The sequence below is a fragment of the Paramisgurnus dabryanus genome, chromosome 16, assembly GCF_030506205.2.
Source record: "Paramisgurnus dabryanus chromosome 16, PD_genome_1.1, whole genome shotgun sequence".
Classification (NCBI taxonomy): Eukaryota; Metazoa; Chordata; class Actinopteri; order Cypriniformes; family Cobitidae; genus Paramisgurnus; species Paramisgurnus dabryanus.
This window is the reverse complement of record NC_133352.1, coordinates 27,080,010-27,102,886: the sequence shown is the minus strand read 5'-3', so window position 1 is coordinate 27,102,886 and position 22,877 is coordinate 27,080,010. Positions and strand designations below refer to the sequence as shown.

The window sequence follows — 22,877 nt, the reverse complement described above, 5'->3', positions numbered from 1 at the left end:
GATTAACTAAGCATCACATGCTGATTAGTAGACAGTTTTTCCTTATTATCACTAAGTGAGTATCATGAGAAAATGTGCAATATGCATTTCTTTCGATTTCTAACTTGTGGTCAGTCTTTGACAATATATGAAACATATCTGAGACTGATACTGAGGGGGAAGCATATCATTTCATCTAGGATGCAGATAACCATGATAGACCAGATCCAGTCCAATCAATACATCAGACGGACAGCAAATGCTCCGTCACATGTATACACACTTTTGTCAAGCTATTCAAGTGCACACAAATATACACAAAACTCGCTGGCAACCTGTAGATCATACAATCAGATTCAAACTGTTTTGTATTGACACTTGATGTTGTGTATTTAACATCTATGACTCTGCAATATCACTCATATGAACATTTAAAGCAGTGCTATGAAGAAAACATATTAGTTTATGACCATTATCACAATACACCTGACAACCAGGTTACCTTATAACCCAGATCTGGCCTACTTCATATGATCTTTAACTATAAATACTGAAAAACAATGTAAGATGACATCATACGTTTATAATAAAGACAAACCGACCTTACACTATCCATTACGTTTACTTATCATAGACATGATACAGGGAGTGTTTTTAACAAAAATGTAGTTACAAATAATGTATGATGGCTGTCTTTCCAACCAGGAGGAGAATGCAAATAAGCCGGATAAAGAAATTAACTATATGCGGAAATGCCTGCTCAAATGTATAAAAAAAATTATCGTATAAATCACAAGCAACTGCAACACGGTCTTGTCGACTTAGCAAATGAAAGATTGTGCACATGTCACGCAAGAGCCGAAATAAAGCTGTCTCTTACCCTCAACACGGGACCGGAGATCCGCCATGGTTCTCTGAACGGGCGGCATCAGTCAGGGTGGCGGCACCTGTGAAATGAACGCAGAAACTCCGCGTTGTTTCTCTCTGCTCCCGTCAAGAATCTCAAGCTCCGGTGACCGTCACCAAAATACCTTTCCCGCCACTCCCGTTAGCGGTAACCATTTATTTTGGATTCGGATGCATGGTCCTGTCAATAAACAGCGATAGTTCCGCCTGAATAACAGGCTCCAGCATCAGTGCATGGAGTTGAAGGCCAGATCGCTCCAGCACATGCAGAAGGAATCGATAAGAGCTTGAAACGGTGAATGTGAGCGAGCGCTGCCGCTTCACAAATGAGACCGTACCATCTAGGAGCGCAGCGGGGTGACGGGTCGCAATAGCAATTGCGTAGGGGGGTCTTTCTCACGTTCAAATCAATAAACTTCTTACAGAGACAATATAAAATCAAAAGTTATTAAAACGTGGTTTCAAACCTACACCGTATGATTTTTTTAATTTGTTATCGAAAACGAAACCGAAACGAAGACCCCTAACATGACCTCAGCGTGTGAGGTGTCTTGGAGATTCCCTGCTGCAGTTGCTTATTGTTTCGTAGGGATTGCAGAAACAATGACAGCCCACTATTTCTTTATTTTAGTCCCTGAAGCGATCACGACTGTGAAATTGCCTCCCATATTACACATCAGCCGGGAATTACTATGGCCTTTTGCTGATGTGCTAAAGGTTTTTACTCAACAAGTCACATGAACCGAAGTCTCCATTACTGAATCTTCATCGTCTTCGTCTCATAATTATATAAGAACAATAACACGTAGGCCTGTTAGATAAGTTTGATAAATATTTTTTATAAAACATAAAAAACATATTTTATATGTGTGAGTTACAGCCTCTACTATTTAGGAGGAGGCTATGTATGTAGGCCTACATTTATTGTATGGATGATATATCCGAAAAATAGCTTTTTATTTTATGTTTGTTGCATTTTTTTTGACATGCGCATTCAAAAGAATTGGAGAAGCAAGACTTATCATAAAACAGTGAATTCCCGCCAACTTACATTTCCTTTAACATCTTTTATAAATTGTGTATTATATTAATAACATTTAGTATAAAATTGGGCTTCTAGGGTTTCAACCTAGTCAACATCTGCACGCTAGTACAGGGATTTAGGGCTATAGCTCCTGAGGTTGCCTAGCAACAGTGACTAGATGCCTGCCTCTTTGATTTTGTGTGCAGTGGTTTCATCTGAGCACATATCAGTCTCACACGCACGAACACACACACGAGCGCGAGCACACACACACACACACACACAAATGTATCTTATTTTTAAGTAAGTGTGTTAACACACATAAATATCCAACCCTCCATCTCATCCAAACATAAAAAACATACATTTCAACATTTTGTGAAAATATAACAGTGATAGCCTTCTTAAATATTGACTGAGTCCACGTCAAAGATTGAAATCAATGTGAAATCAATGACTGAATTACTTTGATGCTCATAATCTCAAACCCAGAGGGAGACTTTAAACTGGAATTTGCAGACAGGGTCACATATAGGTCAATGACAAAACAAGCTCCTAAAAACACATTAAACAAATATTTTAAAAAGGTTGCATTTATTAAAACCATTATTATTATATCTTATTAAAATTATTTAACTTACATTTTTTTATTTCTTGAGCCATAAAGTTAAAAATGACCCAATGTTGGGTTGTTGTTATGCAACCATGGTTTAGAATAGCCCAGCAGTTGTGTTAAAAAACCCAGCTTTGGGTCAATTTTAACCCAGCGGTGTGTTCTGTCCAATATTTACCCATTGTGGGTAAAAAAATAACCCAACCATTTTAAGAGTGTAAGGTCCAGGATTGTTATTGTACTACCTTGATATTTGAAAACATCCAAATTGTTGGACAAACGTTTTTAAATTATCCTAACATCACAACAACTGCCTGCGTCCAAAATCTATGGCAGCTGACTTGTTGCCTTGCTGCCTAATGAGGCAATGACTTTAAAGGCAGCTCCAGGAAATGCATTCAGACAGCATTCATAGGCAGCGTAACTAAATTCAGTTTGAAATATATAAACAAAGAGCACCATATTTGAAATCTACGATCTAATTTCTTGTTAGAAATGCAATCAAAAGGTGTAAAAATGTAAAATATGTCCTTGTTTACGCTACATTTGTGCTCCAGCTGCTTTCTTGGTCTCCATAAAAAAAAATTCGAATGAGACCAGGCTCGACCAATCACATTCCCTGTGCACGCCCACATACAGAAGTGTGGGACAAGACGATGAAGGTATCTCAGGAGACAGAAAGTCAACCAAACACTAGGATATGCCTTTGTGCCTTCATACCTTCGAATGCAGCATGTTTTTTTTTTACTATAGTTCATAATGCCCCCAGACACAAAAATATGCATGCCATGTCATTGACCAATATACCTTTTACATTGTTGTAATAATGTCACCATAAGAAAACATAATGCTGCACTTAATGCAGGCTGTAGGTCTAAAGGTCTATAAGATTGCCTTTAAAGTAGCCTTTAAAGTAGTTTACATATTCAGGACAATGCATGATTTAGAGGAAATTGAAGTAAGCTGCATGCAAATGCATTTGTTTTGTAAGAATGTTATTCTCCCACAACCTTACATGGATCATGTTGATATATACAGTATAAACAGACTTAAAGGCATGCATACTGAGGTTGTGTTGCTATTCTGTTATGATACTACTGTAAAGCCTTCCTTCCCTCAGTCAGCAAGGGTCAGCAAAAGCAAGACCAGGCTGTCAGTCAACAGTTCTCATGACACCACATGTCCTGGACAGCCTTGACAGGCTTTCAGGCAATACAATTAGAAAAGCCCCTTTAGAACTGACAGATATGGGACAGCTGGGTATTCTCAAAAATATATGCATTGGTAGAAGAGGAACTTGAAAGATATTGATTTGAGATGTTAATTAAAATACAGACACCCTGAATCTTTAATAAGTTTGTAATCTATGTCTATCTGAGAGAAGATGGTGCACATGATTATTGAGTTTAATCAGATATAGAGTGTGAATAGGGAATAGATTGTTGTAATACACTGATTAGATCATATTCTGCCCTCTGGTGGATTAAGCCTGACGGTAAAAGGCATAACTCGCATGTTGAATTTTCTGAGAAATCCCTATATTGCCATATACTTAAAATGTATACTTTAATAAAAGTCAGTAATTATTTTATAAAGCACTGAACCAGGTTACGAGATGCACAAAGCTTTGAAATTCATTTATTTTGCCCATTGATCCATATGTGTAAATCACCTGTTATACGCGATTTAATCATAAAGCAAAACTAACTCCTCTAAAGTCTGTGTAAATAACAGAAATAAAACTGCATTTCTGAAATGAACTCTTCAGTTCAATTTACATTACAGTATATTGCTTTTCACAGTTTTGCATTGTTACAAAGCAGCTAGAAAAAAAAGGAAAAATGGTAACATTTTACAATAAGGCTGTATTTGATAACATTAGTAAATGAATCAGCTAATGTGAAGCAACAATAAACAATATAGATTTTTTAAATTTTTTTAATTTTTGATAATGTTTGTTAAAGCCAATACAATTATTAATATTAGTTCATGCATTAAGGAGCACCTATTGTCCGATTCATGTTTTTACATTCCTTTGGTGTGTAAGAATATTGGTACTCGTTAACGATATGCAAAAGATACCCCAAAGTGAACGTCGACGCAAGTTATCGTTACCAATGTAAATCTCTTTTCTTGGACTACAACAAACACACAGATTGTAGGCAACTGTTTACTTCCTGGGATAGGAGAAGTAGAGAAGACCTCATTATCATAATTCCTCCAGCGTGTAAGTCAACTCCTGTTAGCATTGCACTGTGAGCGAATCTTTCAAACGTAGTAAGGAGCTTCACATTTCCGGCTGATGTCAGAGGTATTCAGGCCAATCAGGGACAGAGAACTTTTCAAATCGGTGCGTTTTTAACCATAACGCAAACACATTGTATTATACCAAATACACAAAATAACATGATGATTTTTTAGCAATGAAATGAGTGCACTTTAACTAATGTTAACAGAAGTTTTTATTTTGAAAATGTTTTAGTAAATGCTGAAATTAACATTAACTATTATTTATTAAGATCTAAATTTTTAGTTTAAATGTACCTTTCAGATTTTTTTGTAATGTTTTATTTAAGGAAATTAGCAAAGCACCAGAAAAATTACTAGGGATGCACCGATAGGATTTTTTTGGGCCAATACCGATACCGATTTAAACAGACAACTTCTGACCGATACCGATGCCGATACCGATATTAAATACTTGTATACAATACTATACAGCTGGTCTATTAGCTAGTTTATTTCGGCATCAAATTATTTTTACTGAACATGGATTTGATCTAATTAACATTCAACTGACCAACATAATAAGAGAGACACAAATTAAGCTTAAACAAATATAATAAGACAGCATGACAACCTTCAAAGGTGGTTTTCGCTATTCAGCATTTATTTTATTAACAACATTAACTCATTTTTTTTTACATATAATGGATTTCTTTATGCAGTTAATTAATAGGCCGATACCGATTGTTTTTCTCGTGCTATTGCCGATATGCCGATGGTTTCAAATTCATCAAAAATCGGCCGATAAATATCGGCGGCCGATACATCGGTGCATCACTAAAAATTACTGGATAAATACACATAAATTTAAAAATATGTTTAAACTAAAGCACTTTGGTTCTTCTCATGCTAATTTTTAATCAAATTTGTCTAAATGTTCAACTCAAAAGGCCTACATTTACGCGGAGTGCACTCAAGCACTGGATGACAGACAGACAGACTGTTTAAACCAATGACTGAAATCAAACCTCAATGTTCCTAATCTCAAAGTTTGATTATGAGCCTGGATTTCACATAGGTGCAATTTTCTCCCGTGAAGAAGCCTTTCTCTTGTACAAAGTGACAATCTGTCTAAACAACTTGTTCCATTTACATACATTGTATCACATTTCCAGAGTTTATTACCTGTGAGTATTAAGTCCTCTGCACACAAAAAGACTACAGCCGTGGAGCAGCTGCAATACTACCCTCACTCCCACTGGAGGGCGAATAAAGGCAAATGCCAGCCAATGAGACTTGAGCTCTGTTATATGTTCAAGCACAGCAGGTGTACAGTACAGTGTACTGTACATACAGACAGACACAAGCAATCTTCTAAGTAGCATGAAACTACAATGCATTTAAAACCCAAAGTGTCCTCAAACCTAACCGCACTGGGATCCCAATTAAATAGTAAATGCATTCTCATCTTGTTGGCAAGCAGCCATAAAGGATTTACCATAAGACATGGCTGGTTAAGAAATCAATGTTTTTCTCAAATGATGTATATTATATAAAGTTGCAAATGATATAAAAATGACATACTAAAAGTTACTAACTTATCCAAACATTTCCAAAAAGAGGTACAAACTTTTTTCTTTAAAGAACAGAAATTGTGGCCTCTGTTTGAAAAAAAAAAAAAAATCTATAGCATGCTAAATTATTGAAGAACCTATCAGTTTACTCATGGTTGGTTTTCTCAGTAACCATGGCAAGGCCACATGCATTATTAACAAGTACAGGAACACTGGTGGTAAAGCTGACGGTAACTCAGAGATCAAACTCTTTCTGCGATACACAATGTGTCAAGCCTCCGAGGGAAATCATGTAGCACTATCGGATCTAATCGTTCTCATCCACCAATGCAGCCTGGGAATTAAATATTGCCTTTTGACCATGTAAGTCAACGCAATGGAGGAGGAGGCTTTATTGACACCGAAGGATGGAAAGAAGCAGAAGCGGGTGAGGTTCCGGGTGGCCTCAGGGAACAGCGGGCGCATTCTGAAAGAAATGTTCAAAGATGAGGGGCCATCAGATTCATTGGATTCAGATTGCACCAGCAGCTCCGAAGCAGAACGGGCCAGCACCCCATCCACCAACGGGGAGGTCAACGGCCACCACTGTGGATTTTTGGGGTCAGAGTTGGATGACAGTGGAAGCGAACCCGATGATCTGCTGATGTTTGTAGGGGGGAGAGACGTGTTGTGCACCAAACGTGTGAATATTCTCAGTAAAAACGGAACAGTTCGAGGTGTCAAGCACAAAGTCAGTGCTGGCCAAATACACTTTGATAACTTGGCTAAAAACGGCGGGGTAAGTAACTGAAGGAAACTATTCGGGCAGTACTTTAAACATCATCACCAGCTTTAAATAATCTTTAAAAAAATCCATTACAGTGGATGTATATACACAATAAATTGAACTGACTGCAGAGCCAAACGTATCAGTGTTTATTTAACACTGACCATATGCTTTAAGCTCTGGCAAAACAAAAGCTGACGTAAATTAATTTTCAACTAAATGACCAAAATGCTTTCAAGTACTGTTGTCCTCCTTAAAAGGATCATTGCCTTTTTTTCTTGGCTTTTCTCTTCTCGGCTTTGGCTAGACAAATGAGATGTCCCAGTGAGCAAGATCAATGTACAATTAAAGATTAATGATGCATTTCTTTAAGTGTTTTTGTTTGGCTTAATATACCATCTTAATGTATTTTCATGACCTATGCTTTTAACAAATAAAATGTTGATAATGGCTTTTGATCAAATATAATTAAATTCCTTTAATAACAGAGTCAAAATAGGGATTACATGTTCAGTAAGTTTATTAAATAACATAACACTAAAGTAGGTGATGCTGATAATATAAGAAACCATATATTATAAATAGAAATATATAGAAATTATGTAAAAAAGAAGCATTAGCGGTCAATAGTGGTTTGAGATATGCATCAGATCAGACAGTTACATCCCCATGTCTCACTTTAAAATGTGTGAAGAGTTTCCAAGCAAAAAACACCTTCACCCCACTCTTCAAAGGAAGAGATGATGCTGTAGCTCAATCTCAACACAGTGACTCACAAAATCACTAAATGTTGTTTCACTAAAGCTTCATCTTACCTGCAGAAAAAGCTTCAGGAACTCCAGGTTTCATTTACATTTACCAAAACTTAGATTTTTACTTACTGTCATTTAAAGAAAATCTGACTTTTTCCATGTTTAAGTGCTATGATTGGGTCCCCAGTGCTTCTATCAACCTAGAAAATGTGAAAAAGATCAACCACGTAACTTAGTTTTGGTAAACCATTCTTTGCAAGCACATGAAAAAATAGAATGAAATTGCTCTCCTTATGATGTCATAAGGAGCTCTTATTATAATAATACCACCCCTTAATCTGCACTATCCAATCACAGCACTGCCATTAAGTGCAGATAAAAAGAGAGAGAAAATAATTCACAGCACAATTGAGTTTCAATTGCAACAAACCATCATCATTGTGATCAGTGTTTGCATGTCATCCATTCATTTGCATTTTAAATGACACACCCAAAACTGAACATTTTTGCACACAAGTGTCAATTTTAACATGTTATCTATATGTTTTTTTTTAATTGCTAAAATGTCACATATGTGCTCTGGAGACACCAAAGATTTATTTGACATCTTAAAAAAGTAATGCGCCATGGCCCCTTTAAGCAAAAAAAATTTACCGTTTAATTAATTTTATTCTTAATGTTGCAAAAATCCCTAAAAAGAAACTGTTGGGGATAACTTATTTTAAGCTTAGTGGCAGCTGCGATGTGCCAAGATTAGATTGTGTACTTTGAAAGTGAACTTCTGTATTCTAATACCAGACTTCCATTTGTATTTTGGCCTTCTCAGCCAGAACTGACGCTGGAGTTTGGGCGAATTGTAATCTACACCACCAGTTTTCGAGTGGTCAGGACTACATTCGAGCGATGTGAGCTTGTTCGAAAGATCTTTCAGAATCACAGAGTGAGGTTCATAGAAAAGAACATCGCCTTGGACAGCGATTATGGGAAGGAACTGGAGATGCGCTGCAAACGAGTGGGTGAACCTCCTTCACTTCCTGTGGTCTTCATTGATGGACACTACCTAGGGGTCAGTCTTAAAATTCTTGCTCCAACTTGCCTAATTTCATATTAATTACAAAAATATACTATATTCAATTTTAAATACATTACAGGCAGGGTCCATGATCTCTGAAAGCCAATGTTGACATTTGAAATCACCTAACAACACGCCCCTACCCCAATAGAATCTGGACCTTCTTTTGATAGACACAGGCAACGATGTCATTTAGTAGACACGCACCTTACTGCTGATTTGCTCCAAGTGTGTTTTGGTAGTCGGGCCACCTCCCTTTTCCAAAGTGTTTTTCAGAAATTGTGCACTCAACCTTTAACAATTAAAGAATAAAATGTATTTAACTGATTTAACATATTTCCAAATTATCAATGCTGTGATTCGATGCATCATATAAAGTTAATAGAAATCACAATGAATGGCTGTATTTGCATGCATGGATTTGTGAATAAAAAGTCTTATTTTGTTCATTCAGGGTGCCGAGAAAATACTTGAAATGAATGAATTAGGGGAGCTTCAAGATCTCCTGACCAAAATTGAGGTATATTTGGATTTTTTTACCTTCCTCTTCTTGGTTTATCATCAAACATCTTCCTCAGACATCTCTTTGTTTCTCTCTATAGAGGGTACAGCACCCCAACACATGCCAGGCATGTGGGGGATACGCTTTTGTCCCGTGCCCTATGTGCCATGGTAGCAAAATGTCTGTGTTTCGCAACTGCTTCACCGACTCTTTTAAAGCGCTGAAGTGCACAGCATGCAATGAGAACGGCCTTCAGCCCTGCTCCAGCTGTTCTCACTAAGGTCCTCTTCAAGTGCCTGACACACCTTCCCAGCACCATCTCTAACCCCATAAGCCATGTAAAAATCTTAAAGAGATAATTTGTTAATAAAATGTTTTTTAAGAAAATGCAATTGTTTGTCAACAAGTAGTTTTATTTGTATTATATTTTATCACCTTTCTGTTTTCATATGCCAAAAGATACAGGTGGCAGGAAAATACCTGGCAACATTAATCATTTCGACAGCACGGACCATGTCTGTCACTGTTAATAAATATAGCAATTAAACAAATTACTAAGTTACAAGGTCAGGGGCTCACAGCAGGATATCACCTTTCCAAACTTTATGATACATTAAATAACAAAACATGTTATGTGACTAACCCTAAAGAGACAACAACATAAGCCCTCAACAAGTGAAGCGTTTCCTTATTTGTCAGAGGTTTACATTTAATTATTCAAACGTATGCAGGAATCAAATTGCATTGAGATGACCTAATGTCTGTATACACCTGAGATCTGCAAACTATCCATGATTTCACTCTGAACTTTATTTAAGGGTTGATTAAACCAAATATATTAACATTTAAATTAGATTCATTTCAACGAGATTGGCAGAAATCCTTTAGAAATAAATAGCAGGGCTGGTCTGAAAGAGCGGTCTCTGTGCCGTCATAGCCCTGTACAATGCTGCTTGAATTAAAGTCTACAAGGCAGCATTGTAAAGAGGCTCAAAGCACAGAGTAAATAAGTGTACATTTCACCTCCTCAGTGAACGCCGGATACTAAAGGAACAGAAAAGGAGTGCGTTAGCAACACAAACGTTGAATGTTCAATCTTAGGGAGCAAACATACTGATAAAATGTATAGCTTGAATGCACTGTAAACCGATTCAGAGAAAAGCATCTGCCAAATGCATAAATGTAAGGTTACAAATGCCTGGGTTTCAAAACCTTGCAAGCTTTTTTGGATTATTATGTTGGTATCCTTTAGAAATAATATAGGATATCATTGAGATGCAGTTAGATCAGTTAGACTGTGGTAAATGGAAATGAAAAGGTACAAAGTGTTATCAATCAGATAAGAAAAATCACAACATTTTTACTATAATAATAATTCAATTGTTAATGTGGTCCTATAGTGGATGTTGCCTAAACGTGCTGGTTTTGAGACACAGCTAAAGTCACATCAAGGCAAGCTAATTCAAAAGATTTACGAATACATTCGCAGGCAGTAAATTTAGTAGAAATACATTATTATAAATACAACAAGCTAATTAAATTATAAAAGGCAGAATACGAGGGTAACCAAGGCATCGGTCAAACACGCCCCCTATTGGTATTGACATGAAAGACAGGAATAACAATAGGAAAATTCACACGAATATCAAATATCTACAATCGATAAACAAACAACTCAAACATGCAAGCATGCAAACACGTGTATTACAGTAAAACATAAATAGCAAGGCAATGATACACATTATTAATTACATTTTGCAAAAAACATCAAATTTCCTCGTGCTTTTGTGATTAGTCAAGCGAATTAGAAAACGCGCACGAGCTGCAAAATCTACAGATATTAGGGAACCCCTGAGACTTTGGATTATTTTTACATTAATACAAATACATATCAACGAAAATTTCCATTTAACATCTGTTGGGTAAATATTCGCTCTCTATACAAAACAAAAAAGACAATACACCGCGTCCCATCAAATGCGAGGCGCTAATTATGTGAAGAAATCCGACGCTGAAGCGCGGCGTCTGTACCGTTCTTCATGATGATCACCATCACAGATGCGCCACGCGTTTCCAAAGACCCTCTGTCTCAAATACTAAACGCTGTCTACGTAGGAAGCATATCTGAGCTTCATATGAATGAACCACACGTTCTCAACGCACCTACGATGCTCACTTGATAGGCAGCTCAGTGCGATTTGAGTCACAGCCTGTGTGTCCGTGCGGCTTCGGAGGCATCTGTACAGTAAACATTAAAATCGCTATTGTCATTGAGCATTTAATATACCGTATAATATACTTTATGTGTGCGTGACTGCACTAATCTCGATTTTGTAACGTTACAAAACATAGCTATCTTTAGTTTGGAGATATTATGATATGTTTCACGGAAAAACATTAGCCAATCAAAATAAATGTCAGGATTATTGATAAGTCTGCAGACCAATTGCATTGACTCTTTAAGAGTATTACTGGATTATAAGATTATAAACAAAATGAAGAATGGTTTATACAAACAGTGTATTTATGCATTTACATTTATACACTTGGCAGACATCTTTATCCTTTGACTCATTACAGTGCATTCAAGCTAAAGCCTTTATTTTATTAGTGTGTGGTTTGGTTGTTTCATAACATCAAAACAACCTGTCAAAAATAAATAAATAATATTGACATTCAGATAAATATTCAGACAAATATTAATAAGTTAACTGCAATTTATTCATCTATTTGTTTCAGCATATAACAGATCAAAATTTTCAACCAAATAGCAATCTGAAACCATCATATATATATATATATATATATATATATATATATATATATATATATATATATATATATATATATATATATATATATATATATATATATATATATATAGGTTATATAAATATTTATTAATCTTAAAGCCCTCCCCAAAATTAGATTTTTTCCCCTGAACATGCACCAGCTTCATATTTACAAAATATTTGTATTTTCCAGAGAGGATCAGAGCAATTTTTAAAGCTCGGATCATATTATATTTTAAAACCTTATCTCCCTGTAAAACAGTTGGTTCAACTTAAAAAAGTAAGTTACCTGGTTGTTTAAATTTTTTTGTTAATTAAACTTAAAAAAAGATTAATAAACAATTTTTACACAACATTTTTTAAATTAATATTTTTAAGTTCCTTTACATACTTTAAGTTGAACCAACAAATCTTTTTTACACTGTATTTAAACATGTATTGTTTGAAGAAATTATCCATAACTGAACATAATTCAACTAGATTTTGGTCTGAATGTTTTCTTTTAAATGACCTGAAGCCAGATTTCACGGTTAATTTGTGAGTGTTGTACTTTCAAATTTTTTTTACAATGAAAATGAAGAGACGGGGACTAGCGTTCAGAAACTAGATCACTACATTGACATAAGCTCTGCAAGATGTGTTTTAGTTTCTATAAATACAAATATGACTTTGGGTACCAATTCAAAAACTCTACATTAAGCCACACAAAACTACAGAACAAACACAGCACATAACATTAGTACTGTAATCACAGACGAGACAGGGCATGAAGTCTTGAAGAGCTATTTTAGCAAATAACCAAATTGCTTTTTAAATAAATGCAATGCAATAAAAATACATTCACTGAAAAATCCTGTTTAAAACATTTTATAGTTTTTAAGTTTTAGAGTACTTAACACACAGACCTGTTAAAACTGATAGACATACCAACTGCAATACTGGATCTGCTCACCAAATGCTAGGTTTTGCAACAGGTTTTGCACTTTATTCTCACACTAACTTTCTCATAAAGAATTCAGTCCACTTCATTCAACATTATAAGGATCATTTAAACTTCTTCTTATCTGTGCATCTGACTAACAAAAGAGCAACATTGGGAAAAAATATTTGTTTTCTAAATATAAATTAAAAATAAAGCCTACTTCAAATGTATACCCTTCAAGTGCACTATTTCCAATGATGGCTTTGAGAAAACTTGTGAAATACACATGTATATGCTGCTTTGTGTGCCAAACGTAAAATAATAAAAAGATTCTGGTCCGTTTGAAACCCATGGACATTATTATTATACAAACTATCACAAAACCATAAGTCACTGGTAATCGTCCATGTCTCTCTCCAATTCGGTCTTGGCTGTGTTTTTCTAGCTTACCAAAACCACTGAAACCATGTATAGGTTACTGCTTCGGTTATGCAGGATAGTTGTAAAGTAAGACTTCAGCTAATTTGCGGAGTGAAGAGGAAAAGGGATCAATGGAGGTTTGATGTCTTCCATCTTGTTCCCCTCTATTGTGCCATGTTTTACAACACTACAAAATCTCCAGATCCAGATGTCGCACCTCAGGGTTACGTTGCTGTGGGAGAAACAGATCAGTATTTTTTGTTTAATCAGCAATTCAAATATATGAACAGATTGTTTTTCATGGCTCTAAATATGGTTAAAAAGTACAACCCCAAATCAGAAAAAGTTGGGATACTGTAAAAATTGTGAGTAAAAAAAGAATGGAATATTTACTAATCTCATAAACTTATATTTTATTAACAATAGAATATAAATAACATATCAAATGTTGAAAGTGAGACATTTTGAAATGTCATGCCAAATATTGGCTCATTTTGGATTTCATGAGAGCTATACATTCCAAAAAAAGTTGGGACAGGTAGCAATGATACCTTGAGTTCTTTCTCCAGACGGTCCACCTCTGCTCCTAAAGTGTCAATGATATTTTCCCCGTGCTTTAGCATAAAGTTCTCTAGCTCTTCCAGTGTCTTCACCTGCTGAATCTCCTACATGCCAAACACACACATACGCATTCACAAATGTGTTATTGACCGATACAGCTTACAAAAGAAGATTTTCATTTTTTCATAACTCTTTCAGGAACGTCAACAGTTAAGAGCTTATAGGACTTCATATCCAAAACTATAAAACCCTAATGCAAATGTCATGCGAGATGCTCTAAATCAAATCAGCACTTTCATCACACATACGTTGAGGATCTGTTCAATGTCTTGCTTCTCCAGGTACGAGCGCGTCACCACCCGACCATCAAAGTCCACCTCTGCCTTGAAGCGCACTTTGCTCAGCCCCATATCTGTAGCTTTTACATCATGAATTGCCCTGTAGACAAAAAGACCTAAAGTGAGGATGTGATATGTAATTCATATATTTCAGTTAAACAATGCTGACTTTGCAAGCATCACAAAAATGACCTGTGCCTTATAGGGATAGTTCACCCAAAAATGTTTGTAACTAAATAGAGGCATTATTGACTTCCATAGTAGGATAAAAGAATACTATGGAAGTCAATGGGGCTTCTGATCAGTTTGGCTACAAACATTCCTTAAAATATCTTCCTTTGTGTTCATCATAACAAAGACTTTTTTTTAAAGAAAGTTTGTAACAACATGAGAGTGAGTAAATAATGACAGAAGTTTAATTTTTGGGTGAACTCTCCCTTTAAACTTTTCAAAGTTTCTTTGGTTCTGCACTGTTATGATCTGTAAGATGGCAGCTAGTTTAGCTAAGTTTGTATTATGCTGACTGTGTATACACAAAAAAAGACAGGCTGACCTGACTGCAGGGTCATTTTCCAGAAACTCTGTGAGCTTCTGAATGTGCTCAGCCTTGATGGAGCGGCCCAACAGAGCCTCCGTGTTAGTGTATATAAGGAACGCAGACACTGTCCCTAACAGGGTTCCCACACCCAGAGAACCAAGACTGTCATAGAACGGGTTACCTGAGGAGAAATAAAGAGAATGATGAGAACCTTTTGAAAAAGTGGAAAACATTGACACATTAATAACTAAAAACAAAGATCTGAGATAAACAGGTTCTTGAAAACAGTATGCAAAACGTCCTGGATGGTATAATACTTCTATTAGATTTTTTAAGTGTGCAGGTAAGATTATCCCAACCCTTTGCACTGTTTTTAATGGCAGAGAGACCTCTAGTGGTAAAAATAAACCCAGGGATCTCACACCTTAGTTAACTTTAAATTCAAGGACCTTTCAAGGACTTTCCAGGTCCAATACCCTCAAATTCAAAGACTAAATGTGGGGACACATTTCAAGTGAGAGCAAGGTTACATCGAGTTACCTTTTAAGATACATTGTTACAGTTCCCTTTCAAGGGAACTCATGCTGTGTCACTGCAGTGACACTTTGGGGACGCCTCCAGGGGTAAGTGCGTCTATGTGTATATCAAATTCAACCAATGGTGAGGTTTAACGACAAAGACAGGGTGACGCGGGAGCCAGGAAGTGTATCGCTATCTAAAATATTGCCAAAGACGGCATTACAGGGACTCAGGAAGTATGGCAAGGTAGACGCAGCGTCTCGTTCCCTTCTCAGAGAATAACAGTTACATACGTAACCAGAGACGTTTTCATGTGTCAAACACAACTATGCAAAAAAAGCATTTTGGTATGAATCAACATTTCATACTAAACAAGCGAACAGTTTAGGATGTGTGCTTAAAAAGTTTCGAATTTTTGTGATATTATCTTACGCTACACAGGGAATAATATGGATTTTTTTCCAGAAAACTTTCAGCACTGTCAATGACTTGTATCTATGAATGTATGTGTTTTCTAAAACTTCCCAGAACCCTGTTAAACGGCATTGTTGGTTTTAGGGGTTGATTACACCTCAATAGCATAAAACCATAGTAAGTATCAAATAATACACTACCAACGGTTAATAAAGTTACAACCATGTATGCTGCCATAGACAGATACTTGTCACACAGACAAGGCCTGTGAACTTGAGTTTGTTTTATATACCTGTAAGAGAGGTGAGCCCCATACATCCAGCAGCCAGCACCACCCCTAGCACGGCGGCAGTATCCTCCAACAGTACCACATTAGTGCTTGGGTCTCGACTTTGCATCACTGCAAAACACGAACAACAACTCATTTAAATCACTAATCACAATAAGTTAACAGACAATGCTAACAAAACAGCTAGCCGAAGGTACATACCATATTCGTAAAATGACATGCCTTCTTTAAGTGCACTCTTCTTGATCTCGTTGAAGGCCACTACCAGCGTAGCTTTATGGGAAAGATTAAAATAATGTGCTGAGAAATGCAATAATAACTACATTGTGTACAATACAATGCGTAAGAGGAACCACCTCTCACCTCCTTCAGAGACCAGAGATCCTGCTAAGATACAGTATGCCTATAACACAAACATAAGACGTATAACTCTTAAGAACTGCTTGGACTGTCCTGTCATATGCAAGATCAATCATGAGGCTACAAACCCAGAGCAGGGATTGCATCGGCTGAGGGTGCAGTAGTCCCATGATGCCGTGATACCAGGACAAACCAGCACCCATCATGAAGATACCCACTCCACTGATTAGAGACGCAATGTAACGCATGTTAGTGAAGCCGTACCTTTAAAAAAAATAGGAATGATCAGTGCATTTATGATACATAGAGACAGAAGAGCTGTATGCAGAGGTGACAAAACACAAACACCTACGGGTGGATGGCATCTGGATTTCGAACAGACTGACTTATGCCTAGCGCAAGAAGAGCCTGTAAGAGAGCACAACTGATGAATAAAAAAAGCAGAGAGACTTCAAAGTTTTGCTAAAACAAAGTGAATCTTACCTGATTACAAGTATCAGCTAGCGAATGAATGGCTTCAGAAAACATACTGGCAGACCCAGTGTAAACCCACGCCAACAGTTTAAAAAAGAAATTCAGTCCGTTTCTGCAGATTTTAAACAAAATTATTTAATATTTAGTATGCTTACTATGATGAACAGCATTAGATTATAAATAAATGGCATTACATAATCTGCACAACCTGAATCTGAATCTATAAGTAAAACAAAAGTTGATTTTTAACCTTGGACCACAAGGTTATTTAGATTTATACATCATTTGAAAGCTGAATAAATAAGATAACCATTTTGGAATCTATTCAGCCGATCTCCGGGTCTGGTGGTACCACTTTTAGCATAGCTTATCCATTGAATCTGATTAGACCATTAGCATTGCACGAAAAAATAACCAAAGAGTTTTGATATTTTTCCTATTTAAAAGTTGACTCTTTTGTAGTTACATCGTGAACCAAGACCGATGGAAAAATAAAAGCTGCGATATTAATTTCCATCAGTCTTATTAGACGATGTAACTAGAGTCAAGTTTTAAAAGGTAAAATATCGAAACTCTTTTTTTTGCGCGATGCTAATGGTCTAATCAGATTTAATTGATTTTGCTCAGTGATGCTAAAAGTGGACCGCCAGACCCGTCCATTTTCTTAAAAGAAAAATCCAGATAATTTACTCACCACCATGTCATCCAAAATGTTGATGTCTTTCTTTGTTCAGTCGAGAAGAAATTATGTTTTTTGAGGAAAACATTGCAGGATTTTTCTCATTTTAATGGACTTTAATAGAGCCCAACATTTAATACTTAACTCAACACTTAACAGTTTTTTTCAACGGAGTTTCAAAGGACTATAAACGATCCCAAACGAGGCATAAGGGTCTTATCTAGCGAAACGACTGTCATTTTTGACAAGAAAAAAAAAATGCTCTTTTAAACCACAACTTTTCGTCTAGATCCGGTCGTGATGCGTCAGCGTGACCCCACGCAATACATCATGACGTCAAGAGGTCACAGAGGACGAATGCGAAACTCCGCCCCAGTGTTTACAAGTGTGTTGAAAGAGGACCGTTCCTACGTTGTTGTATGTCAACTGATACTAATTAATGTCTTTGTGTCAGTTTATTGTTTACAATGGTCTGCAAATGTGCGTTTTATATATGCAACACGTGACCTCCCTACGTCACTACACATTTACGTTAGGTTGCGCTGGACCGGATCTAGACAAGAAGTTGTGGTTTAAGAGAGCATTTTTTTTTCTTATCAATATGACAATCGATTCGCTAGATAAGACCCTAATGCCTCGTTTGGGATCGTTTAGAGTCCTTTGAAACTCCGTTGAAAAAAACTGTTAAGTGTTGAGTTAAGTATTAAATGTTGGGCTTTATTAAAGTCCATTAAAATGAGAAAAATCCTGCAATGTTTTCCTCAAAAAAACAATTTCTTCTCGACTGAACAAAGAAAGACATCAACATTTTGGATCACATGGTGGTGAGTAAATTATCTGGATTTTTCTTTTAAGAAAATGGAATATTCCTTTAATATGCTAATGATTTTTGGCATACAAAAAAATCAATAATTGTGACCCATACAATGTATTTGTTGGCTATTGCTACAAAAATACCTGTGCTACTTATTACCGGTTTGTGGTCCGAGGTCACATTTGGTTTATGATACCAAGTTGAGATGCAGTTCTGATTGTTTAATGCAAAACTGCTGATGAACAAATTATCCTGCTGGTTGTTTCTCACGTGAGAGCACATGCCTGAAAACTCAATCTGCTTAATCTAATAAAGATGTCATGGTGCAGGGATCGCTTTCACACATATGCATAACTTGCTTTAGGTCTCTTAAAGTGTTACAAGGTATCTCAGTTTTAGTCCAATTCCTTAAATATATTATTTCCTTTATCTAACTGATTCAAGCATGTATTGATTGTAGTTTCACAAATTGACATTAAAGAGCACCTATTTCATTGCTAAAAACAACATTATTTTGTGTATTTATGTGGTATAAGGTTAAAAAAACTCCAGATTTCACTCTCTTCCTGAAACGCATGAATTTGAAAAGCTCTGTGTCCCTGATTGGCCAGCTAATCTGTATGTTGTGATTGGTCTGAATACCTCCGATGTCAGGCGCAAACGCGACGCTCCTTACCATGTTTGAAAGATTTGCTCACAATGCAATGCTAACAGGAGTTAACTTACAGGCTAAGTCCGAAGTGGGAGGGATTATGATAATGTTGTCTTCTACGTCACCAATCCCAGAAAGTAAACTGTTGCATATCCGTGTGTTTGTTGTAGTCCAAGAAAAGAGATTTACGTTGGAGATGATAACTTGCGTCATCTACTACTTTGGGGTTTGTACCTTTTGCATATCGTTAACATGTAGTAATACACACTTACGCAACAAAGGAAATGAGAAATCGTGAATTGGACAATAGGTGCTCTTTCAACATCTTAATTTATCTAAGGCCTAGTCCTGGCTTTAGCTAAGCCCTGTCTGTGAAACCAGGCCTTCATGTAATAAAGTTAAGGCTTACATGCATATAGCTACCATCACCACTTTTCCTGGACCTTGCAGAAATGTTGCCCTCTTCCCTGATCGAGGCTGTTAAAGACAAAGAGACAATCAATGTTAAAAACACATTAGATTTTACAGTTACAGTATAAAAGCTATTAACAGTCTGGTCTGTGCCTTGGGGTTAACTCAGCAGCATTATGGTCATATAGAAAAAAAAAGACACAGAGAGATCCTGGAGGATGGAGACAACTTTTTACTTCACGAATTATGACGCCTAAATTAGGTGTTCTCTGCTTAGCGCTTCACAATTAGGAGTTTATTTGCAGCTGACCATTCAGTGTTAGTTCATTAGAAATTTAACTTGCTAGGATACTGTAAGTGGGTCATTGGAAAAGTGAAATGTGTAGAAATGAGTAAATGTTTAATTTGGCCTTGCATGTAACAAAATTTTTACTTTAATTTAGCTTATAACACCCAGGAATTGATAAAAACATCAAAATCTTAGTGATGAACTTCCTACCTTTGTGTTTCCCCTGAAATCTTTGTATTCCTTCAACAGCTGCTGGTTTCTAAACATGTCTACTGGGTGAGGAGTGAAACTAGTTAGCAGATCACATGAAAACAACAGAATGCAGTTTAAGACTAAGGCTATATCCACACGAAGCCGGTGCATTCCCTATCCGATCATTTTTTTTCCTTGCTCTAAAAAAATAATCCGTAAACACGAAACCACTGAAACCGACTGAAAGCGGTGTAGTATATATGCCGGACCAGTATGGGGCGCTGTAATTCTGCCACAGATATACACTATACACGGAGAAGAAGACTTTGAGCATGCGCATAGCCAACGTATGGTGTTGTCCATTATCGCTTGTTGGTCACCACAATTGCATAGAAGCAATGGATTTTGCTGTAATAAAGCTAGTAGGCTTTAGTAGCTTCTGTAGCACAAACACAATCACGTAATCCGCCGTTATTGTTGTTGCTGTTATGTGTGACGCTTCCGACACGTGATGTGATGACGTTTTCGCTTCAAAAATATATGGATTGGCTGTACAGACGAAACCGCAAGGGTGTCGGTTTCAGATTTATCCACTTTAGGACCCGGTTTCAAAAAATAGCGGATTCAGTCTCCCAAAACGCCGGATCCGTGTGGATGATACGCCAATACGATAACAAATTTATACGTATGCAGTGATACGCGTCTCCGTGTGGACAGCCCCTAAATATGAAAGAGGATGGAAAGACATACTTTCTTGGTACTCCCTTTCCACTTCTTTCCTAACATTTCTTTCTCGAGCAAGTGCCTCCTGACTGCCCCATACCTCCAAGGCTCTGCATACACACACCAGAAACATGAACACTGAGGCCTAACAATTTAGTTACTGGTGTATCCGTAGATAAATAAACATACTTTGCCTCCACATCTGATCGCAGAAAGACAGTGAAGGCTTCTGTATCATCATGTGGACTACGCCGACGGATCTTTCGAAGCTGCTCAAGGTCACTTAAAGTAAACAAAAAGACATATATTTAACTTTATGATAGACTATCATTTGGTTTTAAGTTATACTGTAATTCTGTGACTGTCACAATCTCAAGACAATCCAAATATCATTATACCTGGGTTTGAGGCAGAACTCATTCATAGCTCTTACTGCGGTGATGAAATTATTCTGGGTGTATTTGGTGCCATATTCCCTCTTTTTCAGGACAGCTCGAACTGTGAACATACAGTACACCAAAAACATACAGTGAAACACCAAAGTATCAGCCTCGGAAATCTTTTAATCAGAATGTAAATTATGATATTACAAAGTGTCTGTATACCTTTCACCTGGATGTTCTCTACTTTCATCAATCCTAAATGCAAAACAGGATAAAGAAAGAACCAAAACTATTAACTACTAAAAGAAACCATAATCATTTTATTTATTCTTAAAAAAGGCACTTGCTAGAGAAATCTTTAGCACATTGCATTCCAACATTAAAAACTTATTTTATAAAAGTTTACTGTGAACAAATATTACCAGGTGTTTTCGCAGAAGACTGGGCGGCCTGTGCTTTCTCAGTTGGCTTTGGCTCATCAGGGCCATCAGGAGAACCTTCTTTACCACTGCTTGATGTGGAACAGTACTGCACCTGTGTCCATGTCATAGACGAAACTCTGGAGTCCGGGATGCTCAGCCAGAATTTGTGGACCCATCTGCCACTTTGCCAACCTATCGAAGGCAACAACTCATGCATTTAAAACTCTAGATGTACTAAACAGATATACCATGCATGTACAAGTAGATATGGTGGAGTATTTTAGAAGATCGGGAGAACAGTGGAAGGCTGCTGTATTTCATGTTTGGATCTGTAGATGTCTACAATGCATGACACTTACCAAAACACGGATTTGTTATTTTTGAGGGTCTCTGAGACAGAGGAGCTCGTTGTTGCAAGTAGAGCCGACAGAGGACTTGCCATGGTCTATGGGTCAGGCAGGGAAACATCCTCACGATGGCAAGTCCAGGAAACACACAGAATCCCACTGGACAATGACACTGTTGACAATGACATGTTTACAAAGACATCATCAGATCAAGCCAAACAAACATGTCTAACCATGCATGCATGCTATTTGAGCAAAAATACAGCGATCTGAACTTCCCTAGTTGTTGTCCACAATAACAGTAAATTACAGCAGCTGTCATATAACATATTACGATGTATGGTACTTTACACATCCCAAAGCCCCTTAGCCTGAAGGGATGCCAAAGTTAAACCTGCAAAGTCAACTGTTCATGAATTTGGTTAAAGCAGTCCTTACAAATAAATAAGTAAAGTCACGATATTGTTTAAACCCGCTTATGATGACTAAACAAAAACTTTTCAGATCAGATAAAATGAACTTCTAACGATATCACTTCACTATCCGTCTACGTATCCCAGCATCAGATATCTAAAAGTGAAACTGTATACATTTCTGTCAGTGAGTTTGACTGGAGCCGGTGCATTTCATTAGCCTAGCGTTGTAGCTGCAGCTTAGCAAGATGCTACGCTTGAGGTAATATTACATAGAATAAACAAACGCTAAAATAATGACATGTAACCCGGTATTTATTACCTTTATAAAGCTCAGTCCATTGTGTACGTGTCGTGGTCGGGTAGTTCAAGAGTGTCCATAACAAATAGTAGCAAGAAAGCACTGAAAGTATGAAAGGCTGAGTTCTCGCGAGAGTTTGAGTGGGTGAACAAGAAAACATCGTCGGTTTATTCCCTACGGCTGCAGTCTTGCAGAGCGGTCTGCCAGTTG

General features: G+C 36.9%; 3 protein-coding genes across 10 annotated transcripts in view; 1 reads left to right on the top strand and 2 right to left on the bottom strand.

Annotated features, from left to right (window-relative positions):
• Positions 1-1,329, bottom strand: part of atp8a1 (ATPase phospholipid transporting 8A1) — a 148,377-nt gene extending 147,048 nt beyond the window's left edge. For 3 of the 7 annotated variants that reach the window (XM_065273745.2, XM_065273716.2, XM_065273754.2), the window contains exon 1: positions 860-1,322. In XM_065273745.2, the coding sequence (XP_065129817.2) occupies positions 860-908 (49 nt within the window). In that variant the 5' untranslated portion in view covers positions 909-1,322. Of the gene's footprint in view, positions 1-859 lie in introns of all 7 variants that reach the window. The other 4 variants (XM_065273726.2, XM_065273736.2, XM_073812189.1 and 1 more) reach the window with 3 other exon arrangements.
• Positions 1,330-6,698: 5,369 nt separating this feature from the next.
• grxcr1a (glutaredoxin and cysteine rich domain containing 1 a) lies at positions 6,699-9,744 on the top strand. Its single transcript, XM_065275338.2, has 4 exons — positions 6,699-7,100; positions 8,667-8,906; positions 9,367-9,432; positions 9,515-9,744. The coding sequence occupies exons 1-4, from the start codon at positions 6,699-6,701 to the stop codon at positions 9,692-9,694; spliced, it is 888 nt and encodes a 295-aa protein (XP_065131410.2). The 3' UTR covers positions 9,695-9,744.
• Positions 9,745-12,954: 3,210 nt separating this feature from the next.
• Positions 12,955-22,832, bottom strand: slc30a9 (solute carrier family 30 member 9). Of its 2 annotated transcripts, none has more exons than XM_073812220.1 (19): positions 22,689-22,832; positions 21,966-22,125; positions 21,607-21,798; positions 21,407-21,439; positions 21,200-21,299; positions 20,991-21,083; positions 20,829-20,911; positions 20,097-20,158; positions 19,596-19,663; positions 17,051-17,153; positions 16,920-16,975; positions 16,696-16,831; positions 16,571-16,610; positions 16,409-16,480; positions 16,211-16,318; positions 15,001-15,166; positions 14,418-14,547; positions 14,100-14,213; positions 12,955-13,780 (listed from the first exon to the last, which is right to left on the bottom strand). In XM_073812220.1, the coding sequence occupies exons 2-19, from the start codon at positions 22,072-22,074 to the stop codon at positions 13,736-13,738; spliced, it is 1,710 nt and encodes a 569-aa protein (XP_073668321.1). In that variant the 5' UTR covers positions 22,075-22,125; positions 22,689-22,832; the 3' UTR covers positions 12,955-13,735. The 2 variants fall into 2 exon arrangements, with proteins under 2 accessions (XP_073668321.1, XP_065129724.2); XM_065273652.2 differs by having other exon boundaries at positions 20,097-20,155.
• Between the last annotated feature and the right edge of the window lie 45 nt (positions 22,833-22,877).

Bases quoted from the DNA above. Each gene is read 5' to 3' on its own strand.
- grxcr1a (XM_065275338.2), top strand. From the start codon at position 6,699: ATGGAGGAGGAGGCTTTATTGACACCGAAGGATGGAAAGAAGCAGAAG. The intron at 7,101-8,666 runs GTAAGTAACTGA...TGGCCTTCTCAG, and splicing joins ACTTGGCTAAAAACGGCGGG to CCAGAACTGACGCTGGAGTT. The intron at 8,907-9,366 runs GTCAGTCTTAAA...TTGTTCATTCAG, and splicing joins TTGATGGACACTACCTAGGG to GGTGCCGAGAAAATACTTGA.
- slc30a9 (XM_073812220.1), bottom strand. From the start codon at position 22,074: ATGTTTCCCTGCCTGACCCATAGACCATGGCAAGTCCTCTGTCGGCTC. The intron at 21,799-21,965 runs GTAAGTGTCATG...TGCCTTCGATAG, and splicing joins AATAACAAATCCGTGTTTTG to GTTGGCAAAGTGGCAGATGG. The intron at 16,319-16,408 runs GTATGTACCTTC...CGTGTTTTGCAG, and splicing joins CATGTCATTTTACGAATATG to TGATGCAAAGTCGAGACCCA.